The sequence below is a fragment of the Hyaena hyaena genome, unplaced genomic scaffold (genome assembly GCF_003009895.1).
Source record: "Hyaena hyaena isolate Hyena2069 unplaced genomic scaffold, ASM300989v1 scaffold_602, whole genome shotgun sequence".
Classification (NCBI taxonomy): domain Eukaryota; kingdom Metazoa; phylum Chordata; class Mammalia; order Carnivora; family Hyaenidae; genus Hyaena; species Hyaena hyaena.
The window spans coordinates 104,431-115,616 of record NW_024081229.1 but is presented as its reverse complement, the minus strand read 5'-3'; the positions used below and the strand labels follow the sequence as shown (position 1 = coordinate 115,616).

Here is an 11,186-nt window from a genome sequence, read left to right as displayed (position 1 = left end):
AAAATTGATCTACATTTCTTTTGGGCTTCTGATTTGTCTTTCCATATTTAGCGAGGACTGCTGCCGTCCAAGATTATAAAGAAAATTTCCCATAATTTCTTCTAATACTTTATGATGTTTTATATATATGATATTTTATATATATGTGTTAATGTTTATTGTGGGATCCCGACAGTGACCACAAGAAAGCGTGGTTAGGGACGCGGGGATGTGCCTGCACACGGGGCTCCCTGCCTGGGCAAAGCGTGCCTGCAAACAGGGTGCTCTGCCAGGAAGCCTGCACACAATATCCAAGTTTAATGGTCCGCTCCCAAACGAGGGAACATGTCCTCCTTAGAAGTAAGGAGAAGGCTGGAATTGTGAGCAGGCCTCTTAGTAAACACGTTGTGGTCGCTTCCTCCCTTTGCTCCCCCCTGTCCTTGAAATGTGTTTGGCTACTTGCCCTTAATTGGTAAAGGAATGCATCTTGTAGATTTCAGTTTGTATCCAGTTACCGGGTATAAAATAAACCGCAAGAGGGGCTTGCATAGAATTGTTCCTCCGGCTGGAGTTGCGTCTGTGTCTGTCTTTTGCGTGTGTCTTGTCCTTTGTGTCATTTCGTCCGCAACATTTATTTATTTTGACAGAGTGTGAGCATGAGTCAGGGGAGGGGCAGAGAGAGAGGGAAAGACAGAATCCTAAGCAGGCTCTGCGCTAATCAATCTGGGGCTTGATCTCATGAACTGTGAACCGAAATCAAGAGTCAGACACGTAACTGGCTGAGCCACCCAGGCATCCTTAATATTTTATATTTAAATTTGATACATTTAGAATTTGCACTGCTCTAAGGTATGATGTATGGCTCAAACTTTTTCCCTAAATGACTACTTATCTCCATAACCTATAATGAATAAACCATTTTTCTGCCCACTGACTTAAAATATAACTCCTAACCAAGACTAGGACTATCTAGAATTCTGTTTTATTCTGGGAATAATCCATGAAAAAATAAGAAATCTCTTTTTCTATGTGTGTGACAAAAAAATGTAGATTCACTCTTGCTTTGAATAATCATTCATGTGGTAGCCCCATGATAAAAGTAACTTTATTTTCCTGAATTTACAGACTAGGAAACTCACTGAACCAGAGAAAAACTGAAAACTTGCTCAAGATCATAGCACTAGCAAGTGACTGAATCCAAGCTATTAACCTCTGCGATACAGGCCAACTTAGTTTAAAGAAATATCAAATGATGCTGCGTTCATGGTTATTCATGGCCTCTGTAAAGTGGGGATAACAAACTTACCTGTGTGCATGGATTACTCTGGAGATTAATCACTCAGGCCATGTGCATACCAAGCACTCAGTCAGTGCTCGCTATTTATATTCATTTAATGATTTAAGGCTTCCTTAGCTCAAAGACCTAAATCTAGGTATGAATTTCAAACTAACAGCTATCTTCTCTGAGTCTCCTTTGCATCTGCAAAATGGGCTCAGTGGCAACACTTACTTATAAATATTGTTTTACAGATTAAATGAGATAAAATATGGAAAGGGCCCCACCCAACATTCTCCTGTATGCTCTGCCTTGCAAGCCTATAGGCTTTTCTACATTGTTGATACCTTCCTCAGATAGTCATAAGGGTACTGTTCTTTTCACTTTCAGCAGAAAAACTTTTCATTCAGTCTTGAATGGACCGCTAAGAACTGTAAACAGTTTAGCCTTAGACTTAGTTAATAAAAAAAATCTTCCCTAAATCTGTCTACTGTACCCTGTAGTCATAGTTTCTGGCAGGAAATAGAGCTGAGTGGGTGCTGGCCTCAGAACAGACCAGAGACCAATACTCTAATTGGCACTGATTTCCCTTCCCTAAGGAGGGAAATATGCCTCTTCCTTCTGCCATAGGCCACCTCTCTTCCAAGACACTACCGCTTTTCCCCTTCTGGTCTCTGGAGCCAAATGAATTGGCTGGTGAGGTCTGTTCACACTCTAAATGACACCTCAACTCTCCTTTTCTACCAGCAGCCTTGGGTCCTCCTTCCTGCCTCTTTCCATAAAGGTCAGCTCCAAATTTCGCCTCAGAGTTTGGACTCCAGGTGATGCTGGCCTCCTGTTACCCATTAAGCTGGAAAATCCCTAGGTTTCTCTGCAATTCCTGGTTTCTGCTGGTTCACTTTCTTGTGCAGAGATCTTACGACATTTGGCAAATTAAGTCCAATGCCAACAAGCATGAAGGCAAGTTTCACTTCCTTTTACCAACACTCAAAGTGTAAATGACTTGTCTCAGATCCAATACTGAAGACAGGGATCCAGACATGATTACGGTCTAACATTTACCAAGCATAAGCTCCTGAACTAAATCTTTATATTCTCTCTTTTACTGAATTCTCACAGTAACTGTGTGAGGTCTGTGGGCCTGGCTGGGCAGGTGGCGGTGAGGGCCTCAATGGTCCATGCTCATCACAAATACAGGATACTTTCCAATAGCCTTGGGAGGGCACTATGTTGGGGAAGAATGTCTGGGAATCCACCTGGATGAACTAGACATTGTTAGAAAGATTACATGGGGAGAGAGGTTCATAGAGCAGGATCAGAGTTTAGGAGCATCAAGTATAAATTTGCTCTTGTGTTTCTGTCCACCTGGGGGTGTCTGGTTTAAGATCTATCTCAATGAAGGACTGTTTGTTTTGTCTGGGTGGCTCATTTTTCTGTTGGTCCAGCTGGAGATCTGTCTGGCTACAATCCACCTCGCTGAGGGTCTGTGGTTGTGTCTAGCCAGGGGTCTTCCTAAGGGTCTTGTAAAGCTGAGAATCAGTCTGTCTGGAGTTCATTTTTTCCAGCTATCTACTTGAAGATTTATCAGCCGATCTGGCTACAGATTGATCTGTCAGTCTGGGGTCAGTCCATCTGTCTGTGAGGCTAGGTGTCTTTCTCATTAGCTATAGATTTATGCCAAAGTAGCAGTCTGTGTGCATCTGCTGTCTAGCTCAATGGCTGGGATTTGTCTGGCTAGGGAACTAGGTGAACAGCTCAGAATCAATCTGGTTTGGGGTCTTTCTGTCTGACTAGGGTCTGTCTGGTTGGAAGGGTCTATCTAGGTAGGCTCTGACTTGTTGGGGGTACATTCATCTCTCCAGAAGGGGTCCACCTGTTCATCTGATTTGGGTTCTGTCTGTCCAGCTTGGGATTTGGCTGGCCAGTTGGCCTGGGGGTCCATTTATCTCTGATTGGGCATACTGTCTCACAGTCTGACTGGGGCCATCTGTCATGTGTCTGACTAGAAATTCATCCATCCAGTGGGGCCCTATTGATCTTGGAGATTGGAGGTCTCCAGGACCTGCTGATTTGCAATGTACACCAGGTGGTAGATGGTCTGGACAGTAGGCCATCTGTTTGGCTTAGGATGCTTATTTAGCTGAGGCTCCATCTACTTTTCTGGTCTGTTGACTGCTTGGGGATCTACCTGGCAGTCTTCCCAGATGATGGTACATCAATTTGCTAAAATGTGGGCTTTGTGAGGTCTCAGATACACAATAACCTTACACCTCAAAGAACTGGAAAAAGAACAGCAAATAAAATCCAAAACCAGTAGAAGACAGGAAATAATAAAGATTAGAGCAGAAATCAATGCTATTGAAGCCAAAAAGTAGTAGAACAGATCAATGAAGCCAGAAGCTGGTTCTTTTAAAGAATCAACAAAATTGACAAACCACTAGCCAGTTTGATTAAAAAGAAAAAAGAAAGGACCCAAATAAAACCAAGAATGAAAATATGAGCGATCACAACCAACACAGCAGAAATAAAAACAATAATAAGAGAATTTTATGAGCAATTATATGCCAATAAAATGGGCAACCTGGAAGAAATCAACAAATTCTTAGAAACATGTAGACTACCAAAACTGAAACAGGAAGAAACAGAAAATTGGAACAGACCCATAACCAGTAAAGAAATTGAATTAGTAATCAAAAACCTCCCAAAAAATAAGAGTCCAGGGCCAGATGGCTTTCCAGGAGAATTCTACCAAACATTTAAGGAAGAGCTAATACCTATTCTCTTGAAGCTATTCCAAAAAATAGAAATGGAAGGAAAACTTACAAACTCTTTCTATGAAGCCAGCATAATCTTGATTCCAAAACCAAAGACCCCACCAAAAAAGAGAACTATAGACCAATCTCCCTGATAAACATGGATGCAATAATCCTCAACAAGATATGAGTCAACTGGATCCAACAATACATCAAAAAAAATTATTCACCATGACCAAGTGGGATTTATACCTGGGATGCAGGGCTGGTTCAATATCCACAAAACAAGCAATGTGATTCATCACATCAATAAAAGAAAGGACAAGAACCACATGATCCTCTCAACAGATGCAGAGAAAGCATTTGACAAATTACAGCATCTTTCTTGATAAAAATCCTCAAGAAAGTAGGGATGGAAGGATCATAAGTTGAGATCATAAAAGCCATATATGAAAGACCCAACACTAATATCTCAATGGGGGGAAAGCCAAGAGCTTTCGCAATAAGTTCAGGACCAAGACAGGATGTCCACTCTCACCACTGTTATTCAACATAGTATTGGAAGTCTTAGCCTCAGCAATCAGACAACACAAAGAAATAAAAGGCATCCAAAACGGCCAGGAGGAGGTCAAACTTTCACTCTTTGCAGATGACATGATACTCTATACGGAAAACCCAAAAGATTCCACCAAAAAAATGCTAGAACTGATCTAGGAATTCAGCAAAGTGGCAGGATATAAAATCAATGCACAGACATTGGTTGCATTCCTATACACCAACAATGAAGCAACAGAAAGAGAAATCAAGGAATTGATTCCATTTACAATTGCACCAAAAACCATTAAATACATAGGAATAAACATAACCAAAGAGGTGAAAAATCTATACACTGAAAACTACACAAAGCTGATGAAGGAAATTGAAGACACAAGAAAATGGAAAAATATTCCATGCTCCTGGATAGAAAGAACAAATATGGTTAAAATGTCAATACTACCCAAAGCAATCTACATATTCAACGCAATCCCTATCAAAATAATACCAGCATTCTTCACAGAGCTAGAACAAACAATCCTAAAATTTGTATGGAACCAGAAAAGACTCCAAATAGCCAAAGCGATCTTGAAAAAGAAAACCAAAGCAGGAGGCATCACACCCCCAGACTTCAAGCTGTATTACAAAGCTGTAATCATAAAGACAGTATGGTACTGGCACAAAAACAGATGATCAGATCAATGGAACAGAATAGAGAACCCAGAAATGGACCCACAGATGTATGGCTAACTAATCTTTGACAAAGCAGGAAAGAATATCCAATGGAATAAAGACAGTCTCTTCAGCAAGTGGTGCTGGGAAAACTGGACCGCGACATGCAGGAAAATGAACCTGGATCACTTCCTTACACCACACACAAAAACCAACTCAAAATGGATGAAAGACCTAAATGTAAGACAGGAAGCCATCAAAATCCTAGAGGAGAAAGCAGACAAGAACCTCTTTGACCTTGGCCACAGCAACTTCTTATTCAACACATCTCCAGAGGCAAGGGAAACAAAAACAAAAATGAACTATTGGGACCTCTTCAAAATAAAAAGTTTCTGCACAGCAAAAGAAACAATCAGCGGGGCGCCCGGGTGGCTTAGTCGGTTAAGCGTCCGACTTTCGCTTAGGTCATGATCTCGCAGTTCGTGGGTTCGAGCCCCGCGTCGGGCTCTGTGCTGACTGCCAGCTCAGAGCCTGGAGCCTGTTTCAGTCTGTGACTCCCTCTCTCTCTCTCTGACCCTCCTCTGCTCACGCTGTCTCTCTCTCTCCTAGAAATTAAAAAAAAAAAAAAAAAAGAAACAATCAGCAAAAACTAAAAGGCAACCGACAGAATGGGAGAAGATATTTGCAAACGACATGTCAAATAAAGGGTTGGCATCCAAAATCTATAAAGAACTTACCGAACTCAATAGTCAAAAAAAATAACAATCCAGTGAAAAAATGGGCAAAAGACATGAACAGAAACTTCTCCAAAGAAGACATCAGATGGCCAACAGACACATGAAATGATGCTGTGATGCTGAACATCACTCATCATCAGGGAAATACAAATCAAAACCACAATGAGATACTACCTCACACCTGTCAGAATGGCTAAAATCAACAACTCAGGCAACAACAGATGCTGGCGAGGAGAAAGAGGATCTCTTTTGCACTGCTGGTGAGAATGCAAACTGGTGCAGCCACTCTGGAAAACAGTATGGAGTTTCCTCAAAAAATTAAAAATAGAACCACCCTACGACCCAGCAATTGTACTACTAGGTATTTATCCAAGGGATACAGGTGTGCTGTTTCAAAGGGACACATGCACCTCAATGTTTATAGCAGGACTATCAACAATAGCCAAAGTATGGAAAGAGCCCAAATGTCCATTGATGGGTGAATGGATAAAGAAGATGTGGTGTGCACGCGCGCACGCACACACACACACACACACACACACAACCGAGTGTTACTCAGCAATCAAAAAGAATGAAATCTTACCATTTGCAACTACATGGATGGAACTAGAGGGTGTCATGCTGAGCAAAATTAGTCAAAGAAAGGCAAATATCATATGACTTCACTCATATGAAGACTTTAAGACACAAAACAGATGAACAAAAGAGAAGCAAAAATAATATAAAAACAGGGAGGACAAAAATATAAGAGACTCTTAAATATGGAGACAAACAGAGGGTTACTAAAGGGGTTGTGGGAGGGCGATGGGCTAAATGCGCGAAGGGCATTAAGGAATCTACTCTTGAAATCATTGTTGCACTATATTCTAACTTGGATGTAAATTTTTAAAAAATTAATAAAATTTTTTTAAAAATAAAATGTGGGCCTTGTGGAACTGATAAGTTGATGGGGACTAGCCACCTGTCTAGAAGTCCATCTATCTGCCTAGTTGGAAGGCTGTCTGGCTGGTTGGGGTGTCTGTGCAATCAAGGCTCTGGCTGGCTGGCTAGGAGTCCATCTGGCTACTTGGAAGTCTGTTTGACTAGGTCTGTCAGTCTGTCTGCTCACTTGGAGGGGGGTCTGTCTAGCTGAGAGGATGTCTGTGTGTCTGTTCAGCTAGAGATTTGTTTCTGTCTGGGAGTCTGTCCACCTAGGAGTCCATCGGGCTGGTATTTGGTTGCCTGTCTGGGAGAGGGGTCTTTTGGATGGTTTCTCTTGGGGGAGTGATCTGTTAGTTGATCTATTTCTCTGACTGGAGGTCCATCCATCTGGCTGCGGACCGTCTCTCTGAAAGTCTGGGTGTCTAGCTGTGTGGCTATGTACTTGTCCTGACTGGGGGCCCATCTACCTGTGTACCCATCTGGGGACCTTTTTACCTGTCTGATATCAGTCTGCTTGGTTGTCATGCCTGGCTTGGATCTCTCTGAACGGTGCCGGGCAGGGAGGAGCAGCCATCAGTGTTTTTTAGGGCCCACCCATTTCTCTGTGTCCAGCTGAATGTCTGAGGGAGGGAGGCTCAGATACCGAGCTGAAGCAGTCCATGCCGTAGTGACGGGGGCAGTCTCCAGAAGCCCATCTGTCCACCTTCTCCTTCGCGCCTGGGGGAACCTGCCTACTACCCTGGGGTTGGGCTCATTCCTGATGTTTATTCTTGAATCTTTTCAGTGTGGCCTCACTAGCCATTTATTTTCCAGCTACCTCCCCCAGCCTCAGGCCCTAAATGCTATAATCACTGGGGCGAAGCCCCATATTTCCACCCTGAGAAACTTTTATTTTCATCCACGACCATCATTCCCATTCCCAACCCTTCACACAGCAGAGAATGGCCGTCAGCAGTCCAGGGGGCCATGCGGGGCAACAGGCGGGCAGGGGTGCGGCACTCACACCTGGGTCCACTCAGCAGGGGGGTCCCGGGGCCCTTTAGGCCTTCCAATGCGCAGGTTGAAGCCTGGAAGAAGGGTACCGTGGGTTTCGTGGAGAAGCTGAGGCGTGGACATGCGTGGAAGGGCGTCCTCAAGCCTCCAGGCCCTTGTGACTTACTGCAGCCACATCCACAGGACGCGGAGAGTGGGACCCCCATGCCCCATCCCTAAACCCCCAACTCCTGGTTTCGGTCAAAGCTGCGGTGACCCGGCAACCCAGGCTTGGACTTACCCAGCCCGCTGGTCTGAACTCCATCCACCACGTCCTCGTAGGCGTCAGGCCCGGCGGGCCTCTGGTCAGACGGACCTGCGGGCAGAAAGCACCCCCGGCGCGGATCGGTTCGGGCCGCCCCGCGGGGCTCCGGGGCCCGCCCCGCGGCAGAGCCTCGGCCCCCGCGCTCCCGGCGTGGGGGCCGAGGCCGAGGGCCGGGCGGCAGGCGCGGGGCGACGGGGCACGTCCGCCCGCCGAGCCGGGGTCGCGGGAGAAACGCACCAGCCCGCGGCCCACGGCCAGGCCTCGGCACTTCCGGCTGTGCCCGCGGCCGGGCCCGTCGCGGGGGCGTGGCCGGGGCGCCGCCGAGCGCAGCTGGCCGTGGTCCCCGCGGCCGCCAGCGCCCCCCCCCCAAGACGGGGTCCGGCGCGGGACCGCTGCCCCCCCCGCCCCGCCCGCACCCCGGCCGCCCCACTCACCGCGGCCGGGCGGCGCCCCCCGGGCGTCCTCGGCGGGCGCCTGCGGCCGCTGCGCGCGCGGCGTCACCTGGCTGTAGAGCGGCGCCTCCTCCGCGCCGCGCCCCGGCGCGCCCGCCCCGGGCCCCGGGGCCGCCCTGCGCTTCTGCACCACCGCGTACGTGACCGTGTCGGCCATGGCGGGAGCCGGGCCGGCGCCGAGGTGCTGCTGCGGGCGGGGAGGAAGTGCAGCCGCGGGGCCCGGGAGGGAGGGGTGGAGAGCGCTCTCGGCGCGCAAACCGCCGGCTTCCTTCGCGCCCGAGGCCGGCCGGGAGAGAGACGGAGAGACAGAGAGACGGGGAGAGACGGGGAGATACCGAGTCCCGAGAGCCTGGCCGGTTAGGGGGATAAAGGCGAAGGGCCAGCCTGGCACTGGTACTGCGGGGTAGTCATTTCTGTGCAAATGTTTGAATAAAGGAATGAGGAAGTGGCATCTAAAGTGCTGGGAGGGTGGGCCCCAAAATGGAGAGCCAGTCTTAGAGACGAGGGGTGAAGTCTCCGCTGCCAAGGAAGGTTGACTGTGTCCCCAGCACCTGACGCGAGGCCTGGCAAGTGGGCTGCGTCAAGAAACATTTGCTGCTTGTGGGGGTGAGCACTGGTTGTTATATGGAAACCAACTTGACAATAAACTATTTGTAAAAAAAAAAAAAAAAAATTTTTTTCTAAACTAATGACTGGGGAAGCAAGGAAAGGGCTGACATAGAGGCGACCTTAGAAGCAGAGGCAACGAGATCTAGGATCAAAGTGTCATCTGGGGGCAGGTTCCCAGAGTCCATTCAAAGAGCGAGCCAGTGAGTATTTGGTAAATTGAAGAGCAGGGAAGGGGCTGGTGTTTAAAGGGTGGAAAGGGTTAGCCTCTGGGCATGAGAAATTGAAAAGGGAAGAAAGAGGAGATAGAGCTGGGTACCTGAAGACCTCACGGGGTAATGGGGTTTGGGGGGAAGGGTCCAGGAAGTCTGGAAGGAAAGCGTGTCAGGGTGGAGTGGGGCACAATTCTAAGGACAGACAGGAGGGGGAGGGGTGTGAGGCTTGGAGAAAAGTTTCCAGAGCCCTGATGGAAGTCGCCGTGGACTCTGGGGGTATGCGTAGGAGGAATAGTCTGATAAGGTAGCAGGGAGGAGACGGAGGTAGATATAGTCAGTCCCTGCTCCCAGAGGGAGTCCGTGGTAGATGCTGCGGGGATGGTGGACAGGAAGACGGTCGGAAGGGGGCTTGGGTACCTCCTTGAAGTTCCGGTAAAGGGCTGGAGGTTTGGAGTGCTGAGAAGAACATGTGAGCTACCAGGTTCCTGTACCTGTACTGCTCCTGGTGGGGGAAGAGGAATCATCAAAAAGAGAAGACAAGAGGAAGAGGCATGTGTCCTTGGATTGAGGAGACTAAGGCTCTCACCTCTGTCTGCACAGCCACAGGCTGCTGCGTCCTCATCTCCAGGACCATGTCAAAGAGGCTGCAGTTAGGTGGGATCATCTGGAGCACAGAGCACAGGACACATGCGCAGGACTTGGTGGGCATGGGACCTGCTTGCACACTAGCACACCTATGCCCTAGTCATACCTGAGTGAGGAGCAACTGTTTTACATAATCCACCGTGCACAGGACGCCTGTTCACCCACAACCTGCACTGACAAGCAAGAACAAGAGTAAGCTCGGTCAGGAGCTGCCCACAGCCCTTTCGTATGGGGCATTTGGGAGTTTGAGTGGGGGCCCTAATGGGGATCCCCTGCAGCACCTTTTGATTCTCAGAATCCCCAGTTTACAATTTAAAAGAAAAAACTTTTTAATTGCTCTCATTTGTTGAGCATCAACTGTGTGCTTACTCCCCAGCAGGCAGTCGGTGCTCAATAAACGCTAAATTTCAGTTGATGTGGTGAGCAACTGTAGCCTTAGGCTTCTCAAAAGAGGCACTCTTAGGCTTCTCAAAAGAGGCACTCGAACCACGAACTGCAAGACTGGCTCCAAGTTGTTCAATGGCCTCCTTGCCTCCTATTCCCACTCCCAGTCACCTCTGTCTCACCAGACCCCCATAAAACCCATTTCTTAAACCTTCAGTGGCCCCTTCAGAGGGGCCTGGGGACATATCCCTGGAGGCGAAGGGCTTCCTTCACCATGGTGAGCACATGTTCAGGATTGCTAGGGACTCCTCTGCCTGGCCAGGACATATATTGCAGCTGGTACACAGAATGGCATTCCTGAAACACAGGAAAACAGGGGCAAACAGACAAACATATACTGAGCAGCTACTACATGTCAGGCTTAGCTCTAAACATCTTTCATTTAAACCCAACAGATAATAACTGAGGAAATAAGTACTATTGCTAATGCCCACTTTACAGATGAGAAAATGGAGACAGAAAACAACTCTCCCCATATGGGAGCCTCTTCCTCTCTTTTCAGTACCTTCTGAAAGGTGACCTAAAGTGTCCTGAGTATGATGCCTGCATTCAGCCATGTCTCCCTTTTCTGAGGATGTGGGACAGGTGAGAAGAGAAGGGAGAACAAAGACCACAAGTGCCAAAAGACATTTACATAAAACAAAGCATTTCTGAC

At 47.5% G+C, this 11,186-nt stretch overlaps 1 protein-coding gene across 1 annotated transcript in view; it reads right to left on the bottom strand.

Moving 5' to 3' along the window:
* Positions 1–7,737: 7,737 nt before the first annotated feature.
* Positions 7,738–11,186, bottom strand: part of PTPN18 (protein tyrosine phosphatase non-receptor type 18) — a 30,643-nt gene continuing 27,194 nt past the window's right edge. The window contains 10 exon segments of the mRNA XM_039256935.1: positions 7,738–7,939; positions 8,146–8,220; positions 8,604–9,172; positions 9,555–9,634; positions 9,860–9,878; positions 9,880–9,944; positions 10,029–10,106; positions 10,194–10,260; positions 10,683–10,828; positions 11,037–11,099. Of these exon segments, the coding sequence (XP_039112866.1) occupies positions 7,872–7,939; positions 8,146–8,220; positions 8,604–9,172; positions 9,555–9,634; positions 9,860–9,878; positions 9,880–9,944; positions 10,029–10,106; positions 10,194–10,260; positions 10,683–10,828; positions 11,037–11,099 (1,230 nt within the window). The 3' untranslated portion in view covers positions 7,738–7,871.